The sequence below is a fragment of the Giraffa tippelskirchi genome, chromosome 5, assembly GCF_054371585.1.
Source record: "Giraffa tippelskirchi isolate mGirTip1 chromosome 5, T2T-mGirTip1v1.2.pri, whole genome shotgun sequence".
Taxonomy (NCBI): Eukaryota; Metazoa; Chordata; class Mammalia; order Artiodactyla; family Giraffidae; genus Giraffa; species Giraffa tippelskirchi.
This window is the reverse complement of record NC_137279.1, coordinates 37,854,625-37,880,229: the sequence shown is the minus strand read 5'-3', so window position 1 is coordinate 37,880,229 and position 25,605 is coordinate 37,854,625. Positions and strand designations below refer to the sequence as shown.

At 49.2% G+C, this 25,605-nt stretch overlaps 1 protein-coding gene across 2 annotated transcripts in view; it reads right to left on the bottom strand.

Annotated features, from left to right (window-relative positions):
• Positions 1–9,328: 9,328 nt before the first annotated feature.
• Positions 9,329–25,605, bottom strand: part of TNFRSF1B (TNF receptor superfamily member 1B) — a 36,122-nt gene continuing 19,845 nt past the window's right edge. Inside the window, exons 3-10 of one of the 2 annotated variants that reach the window (XM_081491460.1) lie at positions 24,981–25,109; positions 24,377–24,526; positions 23,813–23,906; positions 23,184–23,401; positions 21,865–21,942; positions 21,239–21,273; positions 14,957–15,164; positions 9,329–11,979 (exon numbers count right to left, since the gene is read on the bottom strand). In XM_081491460.1, the coding sequence (XP_081347586.1) occupies positions 11,699–11,979; positions 14,957–15,164; positions 21,239–21,273; positions 21,865–21,942; positions 23,184–23,401; positions 23,813–23,906; positions 24,377–24,526; positions 24,981–25,109 (1,193 nt within the window). In that variant the 3' untranslated portion in view covers positions 9,329–11,698. The remainder of the gene's footprint in view (positions 11,980–14,956; positions 15,165–21,238; positions 21,274–21,864; positions 21,943–23,183; positions 23,402–23,812; positions 23,907–24,376; positions 24,527–24,980; positions 25,110–25,605) is intronic. The other variant, XM_081491461.1, reaches the window with a different exon arrangement.

Below are 25,605 nucleotides of genomic sequence, written 5' to 3'. Positions count from 1 at the left end.
TTAGGAAATATATTATGTGAGGCTCTAGCTGCCTTAGATAATACATTCACTGATGTATCTGAGCAAAATAAGCTAAGAAACCACCTGGAAAGGATTCATCATTCTAGAGGCCGTTAAGACCCTTCATGATTCATGAGACAAGGTCAAGATATCAACATTAACAGGAATTTGGAAGAAGTTGATTCCAATGCTCATGGATGACTTTGAGGGATCTGAGGCTTCTATGGAGGAATAACTGCAGATGTGGTAGAAATAACAGAAGAACTAGAATTAGAAGTGAAGCCTGAAGATGTGAGTGAATTTCTGCAATCTCATGATAAAACTTGAATGGATGAAGACTTGCTTCTTATGGATGAGCCAAATAAGTGGTCTTTTGAGATGGAATCTACTCTTGGTGAAGATATGAAGATTACTGAAATGACAACTAAGGGCTTAGAATCTTACATAACCATAGTTGATAGAGCAGCTGTAGGGTCTGACAGGATTGACTCCAGTTTTTAAAGAATTTCTACTGTGGCTAAAATGCTATCAGTAGCCACCATTCTGGTGGCTCAGACTGTAAAGCATCTGCCTGCAATGCGGCAGACCCGGGTTCGATCCCTGGGTCGGGAAGATCCCCTGGAGAAGGAAATGGCAACCCACTCCAGTACTCTTGCCTAGAAAATTCCATGGATGGAGGAGCCTGATGGGCTACAGTCCATGGGGTCACAAAGAGTTGGACACGACTGAGTGACTTCACTTTCTTTCTTTAAAATGCTATCAAACAGTTTTGTATGCCAAAGAGAAATTGACTGTGACAGGAAGAGTCAATCAACACAGCAAACTCCACTGTCATCTTCTTTTCTTAAATTGCCACATCCACCCCAACCTTAGGCAACCACCATCCAGATCAGTAAGCAGCCATCAACATCAAGGCAAGACCCTCCACCAGAAAAAAGATTACAACTCACTAAAGGCTCAAATTTTTAGCAATAGAGTACTTTTTAAAATATTTATTTATTTGGCTATGCTGCGTCTTAGTTGTGGTACGTGGGATCTTCCATCTTCATTGGGCACACAGGATCTTTAGTTGCAACATGTGGAATCAAGTTTCCTGACCACAGATCGAACCCGGTATTTGAGGGAGCAAATTGGGAGTGCAGAGTCTTAGCCAGTAGGCCACAAGGGAAGTCCCAGCAATAAAGTATTTTTTAATTAAGGTGTGTACATTGTTTTTTTAGGCATAATGCTATTGTACACTTAACAAACTACAGTATAGTGCAAACACAATTTTTATATACACTAGGAAACCAAAAAATTCCTGTGACTCATTTTATCACGGTGGTCTGGAATCAAATCTGCACTGTCTCCGAGGTATGCCTGCCCATTCACCTTGCTGGGCAACCATCACCACCATCCATCTCCCTAACTCTTTTCATCTTACAAAACTGAAAATTCTGTACCCAGGAAGGAAGATCCCCTGGAGTAGGAGATGGCCACCCATTCCAGTATTTCTTGCCTGAAAAATTCAATGGACAGAGGAGCCTGGTGGGCTACAGTCCATGGGGTTGCAAAAAGTCGGATGCAACTGAGCACACATGCACACACGCACCCAGTAAACATTAATTCCCCATACCTCTCTCCCTCTAGCCTCTGGCAACCATCATCATACTTTCAGTCCCTATGAATGGACTATGCTAGGTATCTCATGGGCTTCCCCGGTGGCTCAGCGGTAAATAATCTGCCTGGAATGCAGGAGCCACAGGAGACATGGGTTTGATCCCTGGGTGGGGAAGAGCCCCTGGAGGAGAGAATGGCAACCCACTCCAGTATTCTCATCTGGAGAATCCCCATAGACAGAGGAGCCTGGCAGGCTACAGTCCATAGGGTCACAAAGAGTCTGACATGACTGAAGCGACTTACACACACACACAGATATCTCATATAAGTGGAATCCTATGTACGGTATTTGTCTTTTTGTGACAGACTTCTTTCACTTAGCATAATTTCTGCAAGGTCCATCCATGTTGTAGCATGTGTCAGAATTTCTTTCCTTTTTAAGGCTGAATAATACTCCATCATATCTCATCCGCCTGTGGACACTTGGTCTGCTGCCACCTTTTGGCTGTTGTGAATAATGCTGCAATGAACGCTGGCATATGAGTATGTGAGTCTCTGTTTTCAGTTCTTTTGGATATATAGCCAGAATTGGAATTACTGGATCATATGGCAATTCTATGTTGTTGGGGTTTTTTTGAGACACTTCCATACTGTATTTCCTAGCACTGTACCATTTTAAGTTCCCACCAGCAGTGCAAAAGGATTCCAGTTTCTCCACATCTTCCCCTATACTTGCTTCCTTCCTTCCTTTCTTCTTTCTTTCTCCTTCCCTTCTTTCTTCTTCCCTTTCTTTTTTCTTTCTTTGTTCTTTCCTTTCTTTCTTTCCTTCTTTTAAAATTTGCCCTTCTAATGGATATAGGGGAGTAAGTTGTTCTTTAAGTGGGAGGATCACTGGTATGTTTGTATGTAGTCCAAAAAGATCCAGGAGACCAGGAAGCTGATGCTACAGGAGGGAGGGGGGAGAGGTGCTGGAGCAGTGTCCCTGAGTTGGGAGAGATGCTGAGATCCAGAGCAGAGAGGAGGATGCCCTTAGCCAGCAGCCTGGGAGTTTATACAGTCACAGGAGAGAAGGCTGAGACTCTGGGCAGGTAGGAGGCTCGATGCAGTGGGAGAGCCTGAGGATGCTCTCTTGTGTTTATTTTATCCCCTTACTGAAATGGGCAGCCAGGTAACCAACTGATGGTAATGATGGGGTGAGGTCACAGGTTTGAGAAGAGAAGACAGGGTGTGAAATAGTCTATCTAAAAAAGTGTGTGGATGGTGGTTGGGAGACTGCATAATGGCTTCCAGAAAGTCGTCGACATCTGCATCCCTGAAATCTGTGAATTACCTGGCAGGATCTTGAGATGGGGAGATTATGCTGAATTATCCCTGTGGGCCCAATGTTATCACCTGTGGGAGGCAAGAGATATGACTACAGAAGGTATTACACTGCTGGCTTTGAAAATGGAGGAAGGAGCCACAACCCAAGGAATGAAGGTGCCTCTAGAAGGTGAAGGCAAAGAAATGAATTCTTCCCTCATGCCTCCAGAAACAGAGTCTGCCCTAGAGCCTAGCCTTCCTGGCGACCCCTTGATTTTAGACTTTATGAGAATGAATTTATGTTGTTTTAAGCCACTAATGTCATTGTTGTTCAGCTGCTCAGTCATGTCCAACTCTTTGTGACCCCATGGACTGCAGCACGCCAAGCTTTCCTGTTCTTCACTATCTCCCAGAGTCTGCCCAAACTTACGTCCAATGAGTCAGTAATGCCATCCAACCATCTCATCCTCTGTCATGCCCCTCTCCTCCTTCCCTCTATCTTTTCCGGCATCAGGGTCTTTTCAAATGAGTTGGCTCTTTGCATTAGGTGGCCAAAGTATTGGAGTTTCAGCTTCGGTATCAGTCCTTCCAATGAATATTCAGGGTTAATTTCCTTTAGGACTGACTGGTCTGATCTCCTCAAAGTCCAAGGGACTCTTGAGTCTTCTCCAGCACCACAGTTCAAAAGTATCACCGGCTTGGGCAACCACCACCACCATCCATCTCCCTAACTCTTTTCATCTTACAAAACTGAGAATTCTGTACCCAGGAAGGAAGATTCCCTGGAGTAGGAAATGCTACCTTACTCCAGTATTTCTTGCCTGATCTCAGTAATTAATGATCTTAAAAGAACAAAGTAATGCAGAAACAAACAGTTGGCAAGAGAAATGGCAATAGCAAAGATAATGTATCATTTTTAAAAAACCCCAGTTCTGTTTCAGTGGCAAAGATTAGCCACAAGCGCTGAACCATCAGATCAACAGGGACCTGAGTGATGATGATGTTGACCTTTTCTGACACTTGTGACTTCAATCAGCTAAAGCTTGGACTCTGCCTACTGCCCAATATGCATGTGCCTTTAGCTTAAAACTCCCCCAATTTTGCTGTACAGGGAGACATTGCTTTGGGACAGATCCTTGATATTCTCCTTACTTACTGCAAGTTGTCATAAATCCTTCCTTCGCCTGATTTTTGGCTTGGTTGTGTCTTTTGGCTTGATGGGTATCAAGAGCTAAGAGGCAAACCCAGTTTTTGGGTAACAAGGTTGCATACAAAGGACTAAATGATTGACCGTAGTGCTTACACCAAATAAGACAGGAGGGGATGAGGGGTGGTGGGATTAATGGGAGGCAGGTTCCAGTGAGGGAAAAAGACAGATAACAATGGTGGGGGTGGGGGTGGGGACAAGGGAGAATGGGATGCTTGAAATTGGGATTATGGCTGTGGCTATCCATAATGACAAGGTCTAGGGCAGGGTTAGCAAACCACAAACCACAGGCCAAATAGTACAAGGTTTTATTGGAATATAGTCACGCTTGTGATATAATAAGAAATATATTTGGTCTTTATCTGATTTCTGGCACAGAGCTCCTAAAACCCTTGGAATTTCTTGAATGATAGAAGCATCTTTATTTACTCATAAGGAGCCTCCCCCTGCCTTTTAAAAAAGTATTTATTCATTTATTTTTATTTTTTGGCTGCACAGCATGTGAGATCTCTGTTCCCTTACCAGGTGTTGAACTTGTGCCTTCTACATTGGAAGCAGGAAATCTTAACCACTGAATCCCCAGGGAAGTCCTGAGAAATGGAATAATTCCTGCCATATCAGTAAACAAGGATGTCACAGACATCAGCAATGCCAGCCCTCCAAGTGTGAATTCCTGAGCCCTAAGGGCCCCCAGGAAGGAGAAGAATATCTGTGGGATCTGGAAGCTACCAGGTTGCATCCACTCCCTGCAGTGAGCACTGAGGAACTCAGGATGTGAAAAATGCAGAATACTGACCCCAGATAGCTGAGATGCATACGAAAGGAATGATTTCAGTGAGCCCAGACTCTCTCATCTTTCCTTACCTGCTGCTGCTGCTGCTGCTAAGTCGCGTCAGTCGTGTCCGACTCTGTGCGACCCCATAGACGGCAGCCCACCAGGCTCCCCCGTCCCTGGGATTCTCCAGGCAAGAGTACTGGAGTGGGTTGCCATTTCCTTCTCCAGGGCATGAAAGTGAAAAGTGAAAGTGGAGTCGCTCAGTCGTGTCCGACTCAGTGACCCCATGGACTGCAGCCCGCCAGGTTCCTCCGTTCATGGGATTTTCCAGGCAAGAGTACTGGAGTGGGGTGCCATTGCCTTACCTAGAAAGTCACTAAATTCCTTAACTTGGGATATCTGGTTTTCTTTAATTAACAATAATTGTTTGATGTTCAGACTACCTGCCCCTTATTGCAAAGCTTCTGTATAACCTAGCTCCTCCCCTCATTTCCTCAGAGCAGTTTGCTCTGTGTTACTTGAGATGTTGCCTCCAAGGCTTAAGTCCTAAAAATTTCTGCTGAATAAAACAACACTCTCAACTTCTAGACTATTTTTTAAGCCAACAGTCCCAAGGATCTCCTTTTGAGCACACCTGAGTTTATGCTAATGAGGTGACTCACAGTGGGGTCCCTAGACAGCCTCAGGTCGGGGCTTTCACCAGAAAGACCAAGTGACCAGAGGCTTGGAACTTTCAGCTCTGCCTACTGACCTCTGGAAATGAAGAGAGGTCTGCAGATTAAGCTCCATAAAGCCTCTTGAAAAATGAGACCTGATAAGCTTCCCAGTTGGTACCCAGGCAGGAGGGTGATGGATCCCCAGTTCCAAGGTGACAAAATCTCCTGGGTCAGGGCCCTTTGGACTTCACCCAGTATACCTCTTCGTCTGGTTGTGCATCTGTATCCTTTATAATAAGCTGAGAAACTTAAGAAAAATGGTCCCTGAGCTTTGTGAGCTATGCTAACAAATGATTGAACCCAAAGAGGAAGTTGCAGAAACCTCTGACTTAGAGCTGATAGACGGAAGCACAGTTGACTATCTGGACTTGAGATTGGCATTTGAAGTGGGGGCGTCTAATGGGACTGAGCTCTTAACCTTGTGGGATCTGAACTACCTCCAGGCAGAGAGTGTCAGAATTGAGCCCAGTTTGGAGAACATCTCACTGATCCACTGAGAACTGGGGAGATGCTTGGTGGTGTGGAAATGTTATAGGGGAGAACTGATTCCATGTTGGATCTGTTTCTTTCACTTTAACCTTTGCTTCTGGTTGCTTTTGTTCACTATAAGGATAATGTTTATACATAATGGCCTACTTCAGGGAAACCTGACCCTTTGTCTGAATATGAAAATAACTGCCTTTGTTCAGGACCCTGTCCACCTGTTGATGGAAGGAAGAGATTAACACATTCTTTCCCTAGGGCTGGGCATTCCAGGAGATATTTGCAAGATTGCAGGATTAATGGCCTTTTTACTTTACTTCCTCACCTCCCCACCCTCATCTCTATTCTGTAAAAGAATCTGGCATCCAGACCCTGAGAAGATGGTTATTTTGAGACATTAGTCTGCCATCTTCTTAATCAGCAAGCTTTCCAAATGGAGTCTTACTCCTTGCCCCAACACCTCTTTTCTCAGTTAACTGATCTGTTGCCTGGTTAGCAGGAGCTTTCCAGGTGGCACTAGTGGTAAAGAACCCGCCTGCCAATGGAGGAGACACAAGAGACACGGGTTCGATCCCTGGATCAGGAAGATCCTTTGGAGGAGGGCATGGCAACCCACTCCAGTATTTTTGTCTGGAGAATCCCAAGGACAGAGGAGCCTGGCGGGCTACAGTCCATGGGGTTGCAAAGAGTCAGACACAACTGAGCAACTGAGCATGCACATATGCAGTGAGCAGAGTGAGCTTGGACTCAGTAACAGAAAACACTCCACACACCCATTCTTTGATATAACATCTGTGACTGTTTCCACGCTTTAACAGCAGAATTGAGCAGTTGTGATAGAAACCATAAGCCCACCCCCTCCCCAAGCCTAAAATATTTACCATGTGGTGCTTTATAAGAAAAGTTTGCCTAGCCTTGTTCTAGGGTATGAGTTTCTGAGACAGAGTGGGACCTGGCCACAGATCCCAACCGAGGAGAAACCTGTGTGGCTTCTGGGCACAGAAACCTTTCTGTGTCCTCTGTTTCTTATTTATAGGGAACATGCTTCAGCCTCCATGACCTTCCCTCAGTTCCAAAGGGCAGGTTCAGCTTTTGATCAAGGAAGGGAGAGGATGCAGAGACAAGGGAGGAGTAGTCAAGAAACACTAGTGCAGCCTTGGAGCAGAGTCCTGGTTCCACCTCAAGGGACACACATAACAATATTTTGAGCCCTTCTACAGAACTAAAACTCCCCAAAATGGAAGATGTTAACTACTTGATGAGGGCTTCCCTGGTGGCTCAAATGATAAAGAATCTGCCTTTAATGCCAGAGACTCAGGTTCTATCCCTGGATTGGGAATATTCCCTGGAGAAGGAAATGGCTACCCACTCCAGTATTCTTGCCTGAAGAACTCCATGGACAGAGGAGCCTGGCAGGCTCCAGACTATGGAGTCAAAAAGAGTCGGACACAACTGAGCAACTAATACTTTCACTTTACACTTGATGAAGCATTCTTCATTCCAGAGGTCACAGTCTGATAACCTTGAGAATCAGAGAAGTTTACCAGGAGACCACCAAAGGCCAGATTAAAGGAATGTAGGCCCTTCACATACCCTGGACCTTATCAGCAACCCCACACTTGAACTTTTGCTATAAGCTCCTCACCAAATCCCTCCCACACCATGGAGACACACAGTTTTGAGGGCACGAGCTGGCTGTGTCCCCCTTTGCCTGGCTAAGCAATAAAGCTATTGTTTTCTACTTCACCCAAAACTCTGAGATTTGATTTGGCACTGGTGCACAGAGGCTGAGTTTTTGGCATCAGTAGGAAGTCCAAGAAATCACCAACAATAAAAACGGGTCTAGTGAGAGAGTCGCACAGAGTCGGACACGACTAAAGAGTGTCGGAGAGCAGGGAAGGAGGCTGAATGAATTCATGGGCCAGAGTCTCTCTCCCCTTCAGGCACTGACATAAGGAAACCCCTTTGCTGGCAACCGCCTCCGAATCCTTTTTTCTGGAAAACTCCTGCTCATGTCTTAGGAGCCCTCCCCTTGAGCCCCTGGCTGTGGCCAGGGCCCTCCTCTGCTTCCAGGCCCTGTGCTCGCTTGTTACCCAAAAACTAAGTTTACCTCTTGGTGAGTGTTGAACCAAAAGACACAACCAAGTCAAAGATCAGGAGAAGGAAGTATTTATTATTACTTCAATTTCTCCCTTTTATTTTTATGTATTTACATTTTTATTTTTATTTCTTTATTTATTTTTGGCTGTGCTGAGTGGCATACAGTATCTGAGTTCCCCAGCTGGGGATCGAACCTGCGCCCACTGCATTGGGAGTTAGATGTCTTAATCACTGGGCCTCCAGAGAAGTCCCAGGAAGGATTTATGATTATTTGCAGTAAGTAAGAACACCAGAGAGCTTCCCCCAAGTAATGTCCCCCTGAATAGAAAACTTGGGAAAGTTTTAAGCTAAAGTCACACATATACTCATCAAGGGGCCTGGGCTGTAGGCAGAGTCTAAGTTTTTAAGTTGAGTCTAAGTTGATTGAAGTCACAATGGTCAGAAAAGGTCAACATCATCATCCCTCAGGTTCTAGTTGATCTGGTAGTTGAGCATTTCAGGCTAATCTTTACCAGTGAAACAGAACTGAGGGTCTTTAGAACTGTTACATCATCTTTGCTATCGTCACTTCTCTTGCCCTATAACAGTCCTTTGTTTCTCCATTCTCCTGTTCCCTAAGATCATTAGTTACTGAGGCCGGTACAAGCACAAGCATTGTGGCTTGACTCAAGCTCACAAAATGGTTTCTCTTCTGTCAAGAAAGCCATGCCTGGTTCTCTTTCTCCAAGGAGCCCTAACTTATCTGCTTACAATTGGAGTACCCAGTGATTGGGGCCTCCTGGAGGCCAGAGTCTTGTTCCCCTGAGTGAGTAAGGGGGCTGCACATGCATGAGCAGACCTGCAGAGACCACCCCAACCCCAAGGGAGGGCTGAGGAGACCAAGGAGATGGATGGGATATGTGTTGAAGGCCTATTTGGGGGCCAGCTGGGTGGTTTTGGACAAAAAGCACTGTCCATTCCATGCCTGAGGAAGTGGCCAGGCTCTCGGCAAGGGCAGCTGTAATGGGGGTGCTTCTGGGGTCCAGCAAAGAATGGACTTGTCAGACTCCAGTGGCCAAGACCCATTCTCCCCCTTACCTTGGTGACAGGCACCAGGACCAAGGACACACCCCAGCTCAGACCTGAAGACAGAGCCAGCAGTCAAAGTAAAAAACAAATAAAAGGTTTATTTGTAAGCAGGAATGCTGTCCAGGATACATGCAGTGCAAACTCTCCTTGTCCTTGGGATCAACACAAGCCCACAAGCTGGGCAAACTGTTATCAGTTAGGTCAAATGGACTTCCCTCCAGCACTTGGGCCCTCGCCTGGCCACAGCCCCCTTCCTTGGCAGAGAAGGTTCTTTTCCTGTTTGGGTTCACACAACCAAACCCAAAATGGAAACTGAGATTACACCAGCACAAGCTTTATTCATTGGTCAGAGAATGGAGAAGTGGGAACTTATTAACCGTTCATAAACGAACTTCTCGCCTTGATGGGGAGCCAGATTTGCTGTTAAGAACAATGAGGGGAAGAGTGCGAGGAATGATGGGGAGGCAAATGCTCTCGTTTTCTGGGAAAGAGGCAGGGTTTTCCTAGAAATGGGGTGCCACCTCTTTTCTGTCCTTTTTTGGTCAGTGATTTCTGGTCATGGCGACTGGTAGGTATATCATTTAGTAGCTAATGTAGTAAAATCAGTGTCAACTGAGACTCGAGGTCTGCGGGAGGTCAGATGCATCTCCATCTTGGTTTCAGCTGGTTCTATTCAGTTTTTATTTTTCTCTTCCTATAGTTTCTTTCTTCGTGTCTGGACCCTGTGACTTAAAGGTATATGTGAGTTCCTGTTCAAAGGAGGGGGTCGATGGGTTTTGACCAAGGGTCTAGTGGCCACTCTGGTAACAAAATGAGGCCACACCCAGAAAGAGTCTCCTAATTCATCCCCGCTCTGCGTGGGTGACAGCAAGGAAGCCTGAGGTCTTCCCACAACAGTCCACCAGGGGGCAGAAGTGCTCCACGGTCGTAAAGTGTCCAATGGGGTTGGAGACTCTGGCCAGTCCAGGCACGGGGACATCTTGACCCCAGCGTGGGAAGTCTTTCTTCACTCCAGGGTAATGGCTGGGCTTCTCCTACCCTCTAAAAGTTCAGCTGCCAAGTTCAAGTTCAGTGGAATTTTTCAACAAGGGATCCAAGTATATGGGATCCAGCTGTCTTCTCAAGGAGGCCCCCATCCCCCTTCCTTCCAGAATCTGGTTAAGGCCTCACTTGTCCACTGTCTGCAGGGCCTGGGCATATATTTGGGGGAGTGGGGGTACTCCTTAATGGGGAAGAATCCGTCGGCCCAAGTGTTGGCTTCAGTACTTCAGTTCCCGGAAGGCCATTTGACCTGACAACAAGGGCCACATGGGACCACAATATACAACACAGACACGCAGTCACAAGACTGGCTCTCAGCATCTCATGTCCACCCAGGATCTTGGTGGGCACAGTACCAAAGTGGCTCTGAGGCTCCACTGGGACCTGGGACTTCAGGTACAGCGGGAGGGGGCGTCCAGAGAAATAGGTACACCCCTTTGGGAGGCAAAAGAGGAAGGTCCAGGCTGAGGTAGGAGGAGATGGCTGCGGGGCCTCAATCATCTCCAGTTCCTGAAATTCCCTAATAGGAAAAGGTGTGGCCTTGGAGCCCCACACCAGACAGTGGGGGAGGGGAAGCAGGCACTGTGGATAAATGGGAGTGAAGGTCAAAGGTAGAGGATGCAAACTCTGAGTCTGGCTTTGTTACACTGTGGCTTGTTTGTCTGCATCATGGTGCTTTTTTTTTTTTTAATTGCCACAAGTTTAAACTGGAAGATTTCCAGTTAGAGGTTTGCAATCTTAACCAGGTCACAGCACTCATTCAGAAGGCTGCCTGCCCCGGCCCTCTGGGCATCCAGTTTTTAGTCCATGGTATGAGATGGAGATAGCAGAAGTAGATTTGGAGGTGGTGCTGCCCAGGGTCCTAAGCTAACCTGGGGGACCCTTATAGAGGTCGCCACCCCCTCCTCATATAGAACCATCTGACTTAATGACACCTGCCCACCCTCACTGGGACCATCCTGCAGTCTCCCATTCAGGCTAAAGGCCTGTCCTTTCTCCACTATCTCTCTCCACTGATACACACAGCATCCTTTTTCCCTGACAGGAAGCCAGAGCCGAGTCGAGTCCAGGGATTAAAAAATAATAATAATAAAACCCCAAAACAACAAGGGCTCCAGAAGCCAAGACTGCAGGACCGGCTGGGGGGTGGCTCTCAGAGAGGCAAGGGCTTGTCCCAGGCTGCCCAGCACATTTGTCCGCCAGCCTTCCAAGTTAGACACACACCAAGACAGGACACGTCATGACTCTCCCTGCCTCATTCTTCTGCCTGCAGGTGAGAGGAAGGCTGAGGCTGTGCACAAAGGAATTTGGCCCAGAAAGAGCCAAAGTCCTGGGGGAAGAAAGGGGCGGAGAAGCACCAGAGGTTGGCCCCCTCCTTGACGGTGACACAGCCCACGGCCAGCTGGGTTAACTGGGCTTCATTCCTGCATCAGGCACACCGAGCGGCAGGGGCTTCTCCTCCAGGCCCTGTAGCAGAGTCTCTGGAGCACCCTGGTGGGACTGAAAGGGGCGTTCCTCCTTGGAGAAGGGGACCTGCTCCTCTTTCGGGGAGTTGGGGGTGCTGGGGTCTGTGTCCCTTGTGGAGCTGGCCTGGGAAGGGCACTGCGAGCTGTGATCGGGGCTGCTGCAAACATTGACAATGCAGGTGACGTTGACCTGGGTCCCGTGGCCACCAGAAGATGCCTCTGCTGAACACAAGACAGAAGAAGGTGGTCAGTGGGGGATTCTTGGAGAGAGGAGTGTCTTCACAGCCTGTCTCCTGCCCAAGGGGCAGATTCAGACACGTGCGGAAAGAGCCCTGGGCCAGGAGCACAGGCCCCTGTGCTAGCCCAGCTTTGCTGTGTACTCTTGGACAAGCTGCTTGAACCTTCATGTGCCTCAGTTTCTTCATTTGTCAAATAAGAATATCCTGCCCGATTTACCCCATAGATGGAAGGTGCCAACCACATAAGGCAAGAGAAGGTGTCTGAAGAACAAAACACACTCCCCACAAAGAATCAGAACTTGCGGCAGCCTGGATGAGCAGGGACTTCGGGGGAGAATGGATACACGTATATGTATGGCTGAGTCCCTTCACTGTTCACCTGAAACTATCACAACATTGTGATACCCCAATAGAAATGAAAAAGAATCTATATTGATATACCCCCAATAGAAAACAAAAAGTTTCAATTAAAAAAAAAATTTTTTTTAAATTCACTGCAAAAAAAATAAGACTGAAAAAAATAAAAATAACAAATAAAAAGCATTAACGAAGTAAAAACAAAAAAACGCAGCCCCAAAGAGGCAGGGGTGGGAATGGGGAGCTGAAATCACGGGGTGGAAGGAAATTTCCACGCTGTGCCTTCACAGCACCCAAATGTCACCCAGCGTCACCATGGCCTTTGCATATCGTGACTGAGACACTGCGGGGGCAGACAGGGGAGCAGGAGAGGGCAAAGACCTGAGGTTTACCTGTTCCCATAGTGAGGAGAAGTGTTGGGTGAGAGGGAGAGAAGTGGGGTGTGGAGGCCAGAGATTCAGGAGGGGAACAGAGAAGAGACAGAGGGTAAATGGGGTAGGCAGACAAAGACACGGGTCTCCAAAGAGGAAGCCACACCAGGTTGGGAGTGGAAGAGGTGTCGCTAAGAATGCAGGAAGATGAATCTAAGAGATGGGCAAAGACAAGAGTTTATGTTTGGATCTCATTTATTCATTTGACAAATGTTTAGGGCCTCTGGCTATGTTGCAGGCACTGACCCAGTCCTTAACTGGGGAGTTCTCAGGCTGCGGTGGGGGCACTGACAAGGCCTCACACTGATGAGGGTGGGCTATAATGGGAAACTAGAAGTTTCCAGCCAGTCCCCGAGTCAGGTGGCAGGGAGGGAAGGCTGTCACAGTCCTGCCCAGGAGATGCCATGCTCACCTCTAGACCAGGAAACTCAGTGGGTTAAGGAGCCTGCTCAGAGTCTCACAGCACCAGAACTGCTGGGAAGGCATCTAGGAATGACCCAAGTTCACGGTCATTCCTTGACCTGCCAGCCAGCACTACCAGGTGACAGGGGAGATGCAGGCCAGTGGGCTTGGCCTCTCAGTACAAAACATGCCCAAGGAAGCCCCAGGCTTTCTGCAGGACTCCATCCAGGGGCCTCGTCCAATGTGGGCACTGCCAATACCCACCAGGGATGACAGTAGTCACAGACCAGGTCTAGACAAAATGGTCTAGAGCAAAATGCAGACTGTAAGCGGGCACAGGCTTCTCCAGACCCCACACAGGCTCCACAGTCCTGATGCCTCAGGCCCAAAGGGACCAGACAATAGGTACAGTGGGTGCAGACCAGGGGTATCATCTACTCATTCAGCCCAACCCTGTCCCCCAAGAGCCCAGGGGTGACTTCTGGCTCTTCTGTTTCTTGGGCGTGCCCTTGAATAAGCTGTTTAATCTCTGGGCCTCAGTTTCCTCATCTGATAGGATGAGGAAACACAATGCACTATATAGTAATAATATAACTATAATATATAATAGGGGCTTCCCAGGTAGCTCAGTGGTAAAGAATCTGCCTGCCAAGCAGGAGACTCAGGTTTGATCCCTGGATCAGGAATATCCCCTGGAGAAGGAAATGGTAACCCACTCCAGTAATCTTGCCTGAGAAAACCCATGGACAGAGGAGCCTGGCAGGGTACAGTTCATGGGGTGGCAAAGAGTAGGACATGACTGAAGTGGCTTAGCACATATAATATAATGATATATTAAAATGCAATATTAATATCATGTATTAATAAATACATTATATATACCATATATAGTAATATCCTATATAAAATACAATATAACACATAATATACAATAAATATTATATAATTGAGACGTTATAATATTAATATATAATATTGTTATATGCTATATATTATATATAGCATTAGTTTAGAATATTAATATAGTGATATAACACTCATATAAATATAATATCATATTATTGTTGTTGTTATTATTTAGTCACTAAGTCATGTCCAACTCTTTGCGACCCCATGGACTGTAGCTCACCAGGCTCCTCTGTCCACGGGATTTCCCAGGCAAGAATACTTGGAGTGAGTTGCCATTTCCTTCTCCAGGAGGATTTTCCCAACCAAGGGATTGAACCTGTGTCTCCTGCTTTGCAGGAGGGTTCTTTACCACTGAGCCACCTGGGAAGGCATAATATTGTATTATGTGCTATATATAATATATTTTATATAACATTAATATAGATCAATATTTTCTTAATATATGATATGCAATATTTACAGAACATAGCATTGAAATATAATATTGTTATATGTTATTTTACATATTATATGTATTCTATAAGAAGACTCCCTGCCTGGATACCAAGGACTCAAAGGACAATCTGAAATGGTTTAGAAGGAAGGGTGCTCCTGGTGGGAGAACACACAGGGCAAGGGTTGGAGGCACTCGGTGGGCTCCAAAAACAGAAAGAAGCCTGTGGTTCAGTTGCACTTGAAAGGGTGGTGGAAGGGAGGCTGGAGGGGAGCCCAGCCTGTTGGTGCAGGGCATCCAGTGTCCCGCAGGGGCGGCCCAGGACTAGTTGGCTCAGACAAAACCAGGAAGAAACGTGGTGGCGGGGGTGGGGGGGATACAGGGGATGAAGCCGGTGGGGGTGGGGGTGGGGGGGTTCCGCCTCTTACCTGAGCTGCCGCAGCTGGTCCGAGCCTCCCCCGACGTGCCAGCCTTCTCCACGCCTGGTGCCTGCATCTGGCATCTGGTGGGCACCGCCTTGTCTGTGGTGCTGGTTGAGCTCTCCAAGGAGCTGCTGCTGGAGCTTGGCGCCGTGGTCAGCAGGTGCTGTTGCTCAGGGCCTGGGGCACCTTGGGCCTTGTTGGCAGGCAGGTGTGGCTGCATGGGGAGGAAGGGGGCGGGGAACCCATCAGCTGGCTCCTCGCCCCCTCGTCCCTCTCACCACCATCAGCACTTCACAGTTTATACGGCACTTCTGCACCTTCTCTCCACGCACAGCACTTTTAGGACGTGTGATTCTCTGTGGCTTCTGTGATTAACCTCTGGAGTGTGAGCCCTAGGAGGGCAGGGGCCACATGGCCCTGTTTACTGAACAGTCTGAGAGGTGAGGCAGGGTTTTCACCTTCATTTTGCATAAAGAAGCAGAGGCCCAGATAAGAAGAGTGACTCTCCTGAGGTCACGGGGTGATATGGCTCAGCCCAGCAGCCAAGGGCACAGACCCTGGAACCAGATCATAAGTGTGCAAACCACAACTCCATCACTGACTAGCTCTGCAACTTTGGACAAGTTACTTAACCTCTCTGTTCCTCTATTTTTTCCTCTAGAAATGAATAATAAAGCCACCTCCCAGGGTTATTGGGAAGATTAAACGACTGAAGTTTTGTAAAGCACTAACAACAATGCCTGTTACATATTAAGCACCCATCAAGAGTTTGTTAAATCAGGGCTCTGGACTTCCCTGGGGGTCCAGTGGTTGAGAATTCACCTGCCAATGCAGGGAACACGGGTTCGATCCCTGGTCCAGGAATATTCCACATGCCACAGAGCAACAAGCCGCAACTACTGAAGCCCACGTGCCTAGAGCCCATGCTCCACAATAAGAGAAGTTACCAAAACAAGAAGCCAGAGCACCAGAGCTAGAGAGCAGCCCCCTCTCTGTAACTAGAGAAAGCCCGTGCATAGCAACGAAGACCAGCACAGTCGAAATAAATAAATTTTTTTTTAAAAATTAGGGCTTAGCAAACTACTGCCATGGGCCAAGTCTAGTCTGCTGCTGTTTCTGTACAGGCTGTGAGCTAAGAATGGTTTTTACATTTTTAAATGGTTGAAAAAATATTTAAGGAACAATATTTCATGATATGAAGTTACGTGAAGTTCAAACACTGGTGTCCATAAATATAGTTTTCTTGGCACACAGCCACCCCCATTTGTTAAAGTTGTGTCTGTGGCTACTTTCCCACTGCAATGTCAGAACTGAGAAGCAATAATAGAGGCCAGAGGATCCAAAAAGCCTATGATATTGACTGTCTGGACCTTTACAGAAAAAGTCTGCTGGCCCTCAATCCAGTGTAGACAGTCCTCTCATTTAGGGCTCTCAGTCTTGCTGTCTCAGTGACACTTTGCAGATTCCATTCCCCAAGCTGTTCTGTGATTCTCCATCTTTTTCTTCTAAAACACAAGTCACAACAACCATAATAAAGTATTAGCTGACACGAATCCATCCAATGCCAAGCACTGTGCTGAAGCCTTTCCAGACATTATCTATACAGCCCAATGTTATCCTCGCTTTGCAGATAAAGAAGCCAAGGCCCAGAGAGGTTGAGTTACTTGCCCTAGGTCACACAGTTAGGACACGGTGCATCTGGGCTAAAACCTACAACGTCTTTCTTGGGTGTTTGGGGTTCTGTCCCTGGAAGCTCAAGACAAGGTGCCCCATTTTCAGACACCTGTGCGAGAAATTTCACTCTGAGGTGGTTGGCTACCTGTCTACAGCTGACCAGGTGCACAAGCCCTTGCCTTAGGGTTCCGGGCGATCACTGGATTCTAGAAAGAAAAAGACCGAGGGGCCACATTCTCACCCCCTATCCAGGATGAGAAGGTCCAGGGTAGATTGAGAACTGAGGTGAATGAGTGCTAGAAGGACACAGCCTGGCAGGGTGGGGGAGGTGGGGTCAGAGGTGGAGAACACAGGAAGGACTCAGGTGCCAATCTGCATAGCCCCCGGCCCCCAGCACCCACTGAACCCTGCATATCCGAAGGAAAGCTCACAGACTTTCAGGCTAGGAGGATCCTTTGAAAGCAGTCCCTGTGAGGCCACGGAGGCCCAGAATGGGTGAGTCCCTTAGTATCCCACAGCGGGTCCATGGCAGGGGCAGGGGGAGCCCCGCTCGGTGTACCACAGCTGCGTGCTTCCAACTGAGGCTTGTCTCCCTGGCTCACCACCCTCGACTTTGGAGGAAGGGAGTGCATTTCAAGTTCATTCTGAACCTTTCTTCGCTCAGATGGTCTGACCTTGGTATTGGACCCCACCCCTGACCCTGCATTGAGTGTGGACAGGCGGTGGAGCAGGAACGGGAGAAGAAATATCCAAAGGTCATCCCTCACATCCCCCAGAGAAGGGGCTTTTCAGCCTGTGTCCCGCCTTTCTGCTGGTGGTAAGGGCCAGGCAGAACAGAAACCCCCAAAGGTCACAGCCTGCCTTCCTCCCCCAAAGCCACGAGTTGCAAAGTTCAGGCAGACTCTGAGTGGAGCTGATACATTCTGAGTCCTGGGCTGGCACCCCAGGGAGGTATGGGGGGGGGTACCGAGGGGGTTCATTCAACAAACAGGATCCCAGTTAGTCTCCTCGTCATGTCCCAGCCTGGCCCTGCCGTGGGCAGGAGCAGAGACCCTGGCAGAGCTGCTGGCTGGCCTGTGTCTGTCTGTGTGTGTGAGAGTGTGTCCCTGAAGCTCCCATGCCAGTATGTATAGGTGGGAAAATGTCTGAAGTATCCCACATGTGTGTCTCTATGTGTGGAGAGCAAGTATGCATGACTGTGAGTGGTGCAACTAGCGTGTGTGCTGGAGGTGGTGAAAAGAGGCACTCCTGGGTCTGTGTCTCGGGCCACTCATTTGCTGTGTGACTTTGGGAAAGTTACTTAACTTCTCTGAGCCCAAGATGCCTGGGCTGTAAAATCAGGGCAACAACCACACTGCCTGGGTTGCAGCACGGCTATGAGGCTAAGCAACACTCAGTACTGTGCCTGGCCCATGCTCAGCATCTCATAAACATCACCCTCTTTATGAAATGAGAGCCTGTGGATGAGCATGTCTGTGGGGGTGACTGAGCTCATACACATAGTTATGCTGGTCTTTTCTGAACAAAGGGAAGCTACTGTCTCGCCACGCAATGATGTTACCAGGAAGGGCGGTGCTGAGTCAGTGTGCTCTCAACCCCCACTGGTCTGGCCAGGAGCATTACTAGGCAGCTGTTAACAGGACCACTGCCAGGAGGCTGAGGAACGGAGTCGGGTGCAGGCTGAGCACAGGGGTCAGGGCAGGGGTGCAAGCCCGGGGACTGAAGGGATTGAAGATCAACCTCTGAGGGCAGTCCCTGCTGGGGACAGGGATGCCTGGAACAATTCTGAATGTCTTCTCTGGGCAAACAGGAGGGTGGGTAAATACAAGCCCTGCAGATTCAGAATGAGTTTCACACCTGGGCTCTGCCATTCAGCTAGTGGTCTAACCTCATGCTGATAACTGAAGCTCCCTGAACCTCAGTTTGCTCAACTGTGAAGTGGGGTGATGACACCCTGTACCTCACAGGGCTGTGGGTGAGGACGCAGGGCCTGGCTGGGGCTCAGCCAGTGAGGTGCTGGAACCAGCCCAGACCTATGTGTGTTTCTTTCCAACTTTACGTTCAGTAAGTAGCTTCCTGAAATCAGTCATGGTGGGAGTGTTTATAACACAGAAATGAGCAAACTACAAATCAGGGTTTGTGTCCTCCCCCACCCAGAGGGCCAGTTACCAGCACACCCCTGGGCTCCACTGGCAATAGCACTCAACAAACAGCAGTGGAGTTGTTCACACTTGGTAAACACAAAACTGAGCAAACAGAAAGGGGAAGTGGGGGCTCTGGGCCACACCTGGGGCAGCTTTATTGCACCAAAGATTGGGAAATACTCAGTCCAAGAAAGAGAAAGTGGCAGCTGGGTGCTGGGGTGGAGCTTAGAGGGCACACTTGTTCTATTGGCCACAACGTATCAGCTTCCAGCATCACTGAACTGAAGACAGAAAAAGGAGGGCATGGCATTGGCACACTGGAGGAATGAGAAATAGTTTCTACCTCCAAACCAGTGTTTCTGTCTGGCTTCCCTGGTGGCTCAGCTGGAATCTGCCTGCAATGTGGGAGACCTGTGTTTGATCCCTGGGTTGGGAAGATCCCCTGGAGAAGGAAGCGAATGGCTACCCACTCCAGTATTCTGTCCTGGAGAATTTCATGGACTGTATAGTCCATGGGGTCACATGACTGAGCGACTTTCACTTTCACTGTAGGGCATGTCAAAAAGCACTAGCCAGGAGTCCAGAGATATAATGCTGTGTGACCTTGGGTAAGTCACTTTCCCTCTCTGTACTTCTTTTCTTGTTGGGACAGTCAGGAGATGAAACCAGTCTGGTCCCTACCAAGTCCAAAATCCTGTGTAAGCCTCAGGTGCTGGGCTACCAGGGCTGAGCTGTCCCCTAGCACAGTGGTTCCCAATGGAGGGTGTCTGTCCTCCAAGGAACATTTTGCAATGTCTGGAGACACTTTGGTTCTCACTCCTGGGAGGCAGTGCTACTGGCATCGAGTAGGGAGAGGCCAACAATATCACTGAAAAAGCTATAATATATAGGACAGCCTCTCGTGACAAAGAATTAGCAGGCAGTTTGAGAAGCCCTGCCCTAGCAGGACAGGGGACATGGAGGGAACTCTTGGAGTCTTGTTTCCTCATCTGTAAATTTGGGTAAAAAACCTGCCCTAGGGACTTCCCTGGCAGTCCAGTAATTAACACTCTGTGCTCCCAATGCAGGGAGCCCAGGTTCAATCCTTGGTCAGAGAACTAGATCCCATGTGCTGCAACAAAAGATCCTGCATGCCACAACTAAGATCCAGCACATCCAAAACAAACAAATAAGCAAAAAAAAAGAAAATCCGCCCTGCCTACCTGGCAGCACACACCATGGGGTTGCAGCACACACCATGTACTAGCTCACCCCACACCCATTTCCAAGCCCTCTCCCTAGTTCTCCTCCACCATAAAGGCTAGAAAAGCAAAATACCACCTTTTCCAGCCTCCCTTGCAGCTAGAGGTGGTCATATGATACCATTTGGCCAATAAGACAAAAGAAGAAATGTACCCAGGGCTTCTAGGAAAGTGTCTGATTTCCTGTAAAATGGCATCTGGCTGTTTTCCCTCTTTTTCTTGCCTCAGACTTGAGGTCACATATGCAGTGGTGATCACCATCTTATGACACAGGCCAAAGGCAAGAGCATAAAAGCCAAAACACTAAAGATGGCAGAGCCTGGGGTCCTGCTGGCCTCACAGAAGGATGCAACTGAATCATTCCAGCAATCACCAACACCCCGACAGAAAATACAGCCCTTTGAAGTCACCCTTAAGCTTTTGGTTACTTGCAGCCAAATGCCCTCCTGATGGAGAAATGATGAAATACCATGTCAGTGCTCTGTTTCTAGCAAAAACCCTGCACAGATCCTACTTCATAAAAATGATCAGAAGTGAGCTGCTTTGGTTGAAGTCGGGGGAGGCCCTGAGTCCAGCCCGCTAGCCTTGATCTTGACCCCAAAGTTGACCCCCGCCCACTGCCCCAGGCAGGACCCTTTGTGGAACACTGGGGTACTCCAGCATGCAGTTTGAAAACCACTGTACCATGTGGAAGTGCTTTGTAAACATCACAGAGATGCTGAGAATTGTTGCCAGCTGGGTGAAAGGCACAGCCCTGCAAACAGGGCTGAGACACTGTCCGCACTTAACAGTGAGGAACCAGCCATGAGCAATTTCACGTCAGCCCAAGATCACAGCATGGGTCCATGACCACATGCTTGCCACTGACCCCACTTACCCTTCTGTTCCCTGATGTGGCCTTTCACACTCGGTCATCTAAGCTCAACATTGCTCCCCTCCCCCACACTCACCATTCTTCAGCCCGCCCTGCTTTGTCCACACCACACCCCGCTGCTCTGCATGTCCTTTCCTTCCTGCACTCATCTCCATCAAAATCTTGCCCAGCTCAGATGCCACATTTATCAGCCCCCACAACAGACCCTGGCCGGTCTTTTTGCAGCCTCCTGGGGCTCTGCACCTTGCCTGAAGCTGGACAGACCAACCTAGAGACTTCACCACTTCCTATGGGACAACCCAGCCCAGCAGGAAGGATACTGTGGAGGCAGAGGGGCAGGCAGAAGGGCACTCACCACCTTGGCATCTCCTTGCAGGCAGAAGGGCTTCTCTGCAGAGAGGAGAGAAGGGACCAGTCAGAGAGCAACTTCCTTAGTTTTAACTAAGAGGGAGCATGGGGCCCAAGCAGAAGCTTTCAGAGTAGGCTCAGTCCTAGGGGGAGCAATTACCTACCAAACAAAGTACACAGAAGCCCCCATTCCCAACCCTCCAGCTGGCCTGACATTGCTCCCCTCCCCTCCCCCACACCCACCATTCTTCAGCCTGCCCCACTTTGTCCATACCACACCCCACTGCTCTGCATGCCCTTTCTTGTACTCATGTCTCCATCAAAATCTTGCCCAGCTCAGATGCCACCTGCTCCATAAGGGCTGAATCCCCCAGAATTCCTAGACAAGAATCTTGGACTCCCACCTCTTGGACAGCCCTGATAGCATCTCACCTCTTACTAGATGAGTTAGTGGAAGTGCCCTCTGCCCCAGAGTGCCCTCTAAGCTCCTAAGAACAGGGTTTACCAGACCCAGCTCCGTCTGACCCATAAAGCTGTGCCCAGTGCTGGACTCACAGGAGGCCCCCCAGAAAAACTTCCTGAACGAATGAGGGAATAAACGGATGAAGGAAGGAAGGAAGGATAGAATCTTACTTTTTTTCTGGGTCATGATGACACAGTTCACGACGACTATCAATAGCAGACCCAATGCTGTCACACCCACAATCAGTCCTAGAAGGAAAAGAGAAGTTCAAAACAGCTGCAAAAAGTAAACTTGGGACTTCCCTGGGGGTCCAGTGGTTAAGAACCTACTTTGTAAAGCAGGGGACATGGACTGCATCCTCGGTTGGGGAACTAAGATCCCACATGGCTTGGAGCAACTAAGGCAGCATGCCACAACTAGAGAGCCCGAAGGGTTGCAACTACGACCCAATGCGTGCGTGCTAAGTCGCTTCAGTGTTGTCCGACTCTGTGTGACCCTATGGACTGTAGCCTGCCAGGCTCCTCTCTCTATGGGATTTTCCAGGCAAGAATACTGGAGTGGGTTGTTATGCCCTTCTCCAGGGGATCTTCCTGACCCAGGGAACGAACCCGCATCTCTTACATCTCTTGCATTGGCAGGTGGGTTCTTTACCACTAGCATCACCTGGGAAGCCCCAGCCAAATCAATCAATTAATTAATTTTTAAAAAGGAAACTCAAATGTACCAGGTCAGTCAATGACTAAAGATGACTGGGGCTGTCGCAGACAAGGGACAAGCCCAGGGCAGAGACTCTGAAATTTGATTACAAAACAAACAAACCAAAATCCATGCACCAAAGAAAACATCCCTGTGGGCCACCCTCAGCCTGAGGACCACGAGTTTGAGCCCTTTGGTGTAGTCCAGAAGGGAAGCCCACAGCACGGTGACCTGGCCCAGCCCACTGTCAAAGCCTAGTGTTTGATCAGAAATGGCAACCAGAAGACCATCTCCACTTTGAGATAAAACAGGGACCCTGTGTCTCCTCACCCAGGAATTCTTAGTGGCATCACTGAATCTTGGAGTAAAGCGAGTCTCAATGCTACCTATATCCCAGGATGGAGTACAGGGTCCAGCCCATAACAAGCTCTTGGTAAGACTCTTAAGAGGGCTTCCCATTGTAAAGTAATTAGCCCCCAACTAAAATAAATAAATTTATTAAAAAAAAAAAAAAAAGAGGGCTTCCCAGGTGGCATTAGTGGTAAAGAAGTCGGCTGCCAATGCAGGAGACATAAGAGATGTGGGTTCAATCCCTGGGTTGGGAAGATTCCCCCGGAGGAGGAAATGGCAACCCATTCCAGTATTCTTGACTGGGAAATCCCACAGACAGAGGAGCTTGGCAGGCTACAGCCCTTGGGGTTGCAAAGAGTCAGACACAACTGAAGCAATTTAGCACACACACACTAAGACAGAAGGGAGGGAGCAAGGATGAACGGGACCTCTTGAGACTTACCAATGGGAAGAGAGATGCTCCCTGTGTTGGGCTGTTCCACTGGGAAACTTGGAGGACTTGGGACTTTTGGGAGGAGGAAGAAGGTGCTTGGAGCTGTGCTGGGCCCTGGAGTCGGCTCCATGTGCTGGGATCTTGTGGTGGCTGGGCCCCGGGTGGGGAGCATAGAGGTGCAGACTGCATCTGTCGATGCGGTACCAGGAATGGACACGGAGCTACAGCTGCAGGAGGAGAAGGCGTGATTGGACTGAACAACTCAGGGGAGCTGGGCTCACCTGTGGGAGCCAGGCTGACATGCAAGAGGCCCAGCAACTGGGATAGGGGAAGGGGTTTGCATACCACGCCCTCTTTCAAGACCGTCCCTTCCTGTCCCTACCCGGCCTATCCCCATGCTCCCCACCCCTGACTTCTAGGACAAAACTCCTGTTCACCAAGCTGTTCAGGGACCCACTAGCCCACTGTCAGATAAACCAGTCCTCACGTTGGAGCGGGCTCGGCAATGCCTCCGCCCAAGGAAGTACCTGGGGAGATTCCACGCACTGTGGCCCAGCTGATCTGTGCTGGAGGCCTCAGGATCACCCAGGGAACAGCCCCTCCCTGTTCCTCCAGAACCAGGGGATGCAGCCACTCACTTCCGGTGGGGCCTGCAGGTATCCGTGGATGACATTGTGTCCGAGAACGTCCCCGGGCCACAGGGAGCGCACATCACATTTGTTGCTGCGGTTCCTTCACAAAAAATCGGAAACTGTCACCATTTCAGATATGCTATGGGAAAGGTGGGCCTTGGCCCTAGGGGAAATGGAGCCCCAGGGAGGTTTGAGGAGGTGAGAGATTCTGTCTGCACCTCCACCCCTTCACACCACACACACACACACACACACACACACACACACACACACACACACACACACACACACATACACACACGCACACCTGGGTGGTCTGTCCTTAACTAATTCTAGTGACTTTGTCTTCCTGGGGCATCACCTGACTTTCCAGTAGCTTGGGGCTTAATTTGATCATCTCTGGATCCCCAGAGCCTAGCACACAGGGGTGCCTGATCAGGAGGGCTGGAAGGAAGAATGAGTCGGGACAAGCGGACAGATAGGTAACTGGCACCTGGCCGCCCTGATGATGTTGCCAGGAAGGAGAGACCCAAGGGGGTACCCCAAGGACCTCTGGCTCTGGCCCCATACCTGGTTTGGCCACGCCGAAGCCGGGGCCGCATTTGCGCAGCGCCGCACACAGCCGGCAGCCCTCCTGCCTCCCCAGGGTGCAGTACCAGCCCGGCTTGCAGGTGCAGATGCGGTTCTGTTTCGTTGTGCAGGCTTGACTTTCCACCTGGTCTAGAGGAACGAGAAGAGGCCGAGGGTCACGCCTCCCTCCACTGGCCGCACCCATCGCCATGCCCACTCTGTCTTTCCACCCAGCCCCACCCAGCCCTACCCACAGACAGCAGACCTCTGCACCGGCCTCCGGATGGGGCATAAAGACTGCTGGCCACAGAGTCTCCGTCACAGTATGAACAAGCACACCGACTTTCCTCAACTCTAACAACGGGCACCGTTTCCCCACTGCTGCTCTCGGCCTGCCGGCCCCAAAGGGCTATTGAAGAGGATGTGGTGAGACGGAGGACAACAATATCACTGATAAACAGTGAAGTGCTGTACTGTACATGTGCCCTCGGGCATGAAAACAAAGGTCTAGAATAAGCCCAGCCAGCTCAAGAGCAAAGGGGCTGGAGTTCATGGGGGCCAGGAGAGGATGCCCGGGACCACCCCTTACTCTGAGCCGACTCACCAGAGCTGCAGCGTGAGTTACAGCTAAAGCACGCGGTGACCAAGTTCCAGAGCTGGGTGTATGTGCTGCTCTCGCAGGAGGCACATACGGTGTCTGAGGTCGTGTTGCATAAAGACCGTACACGGTAGCCTGAAAAAGTGAAGGCCAGGAGTCTCATGGAGGAGGGCAGTGGGGCAGGGGGTGGCTTCTGCCAGGACCCAGCCTCATCCTCTGTCCTCCAGAGCCCCAGAGTTCTGAGGTCTAGTTGGGAGGCTCTTTGATAGAGTTTCAACTCTTGCATTATCTCCCATCTAGCGTGTACCAGCCATCACTCCATCTCTGAACTCTGAAGTGCTCCTAAAATATCTTCCCCTCTGCTCTTTTTTAGGGCTTGCCTGGTGGCTTAGATGGTAAAGAGTCTGCCTGCAAGGCAGGAAACCCAGGTTCGATCCCTGGGTTGGGAAGATTCCCTGGAGAAGGCAATGGCTACTCACTGCAGTATTTGTGCCTGGAGAATGCCATAGACAGAGGAGCCTGGTGGGCTATAGTCCATGGGGTCGCAAAGAGTTAGACACGACTAAGTGACTAACCCTTCCTTTTCTGCTCTTTTCAGGTGCTTGGAATTCCACCATTGGAACTGCCGATT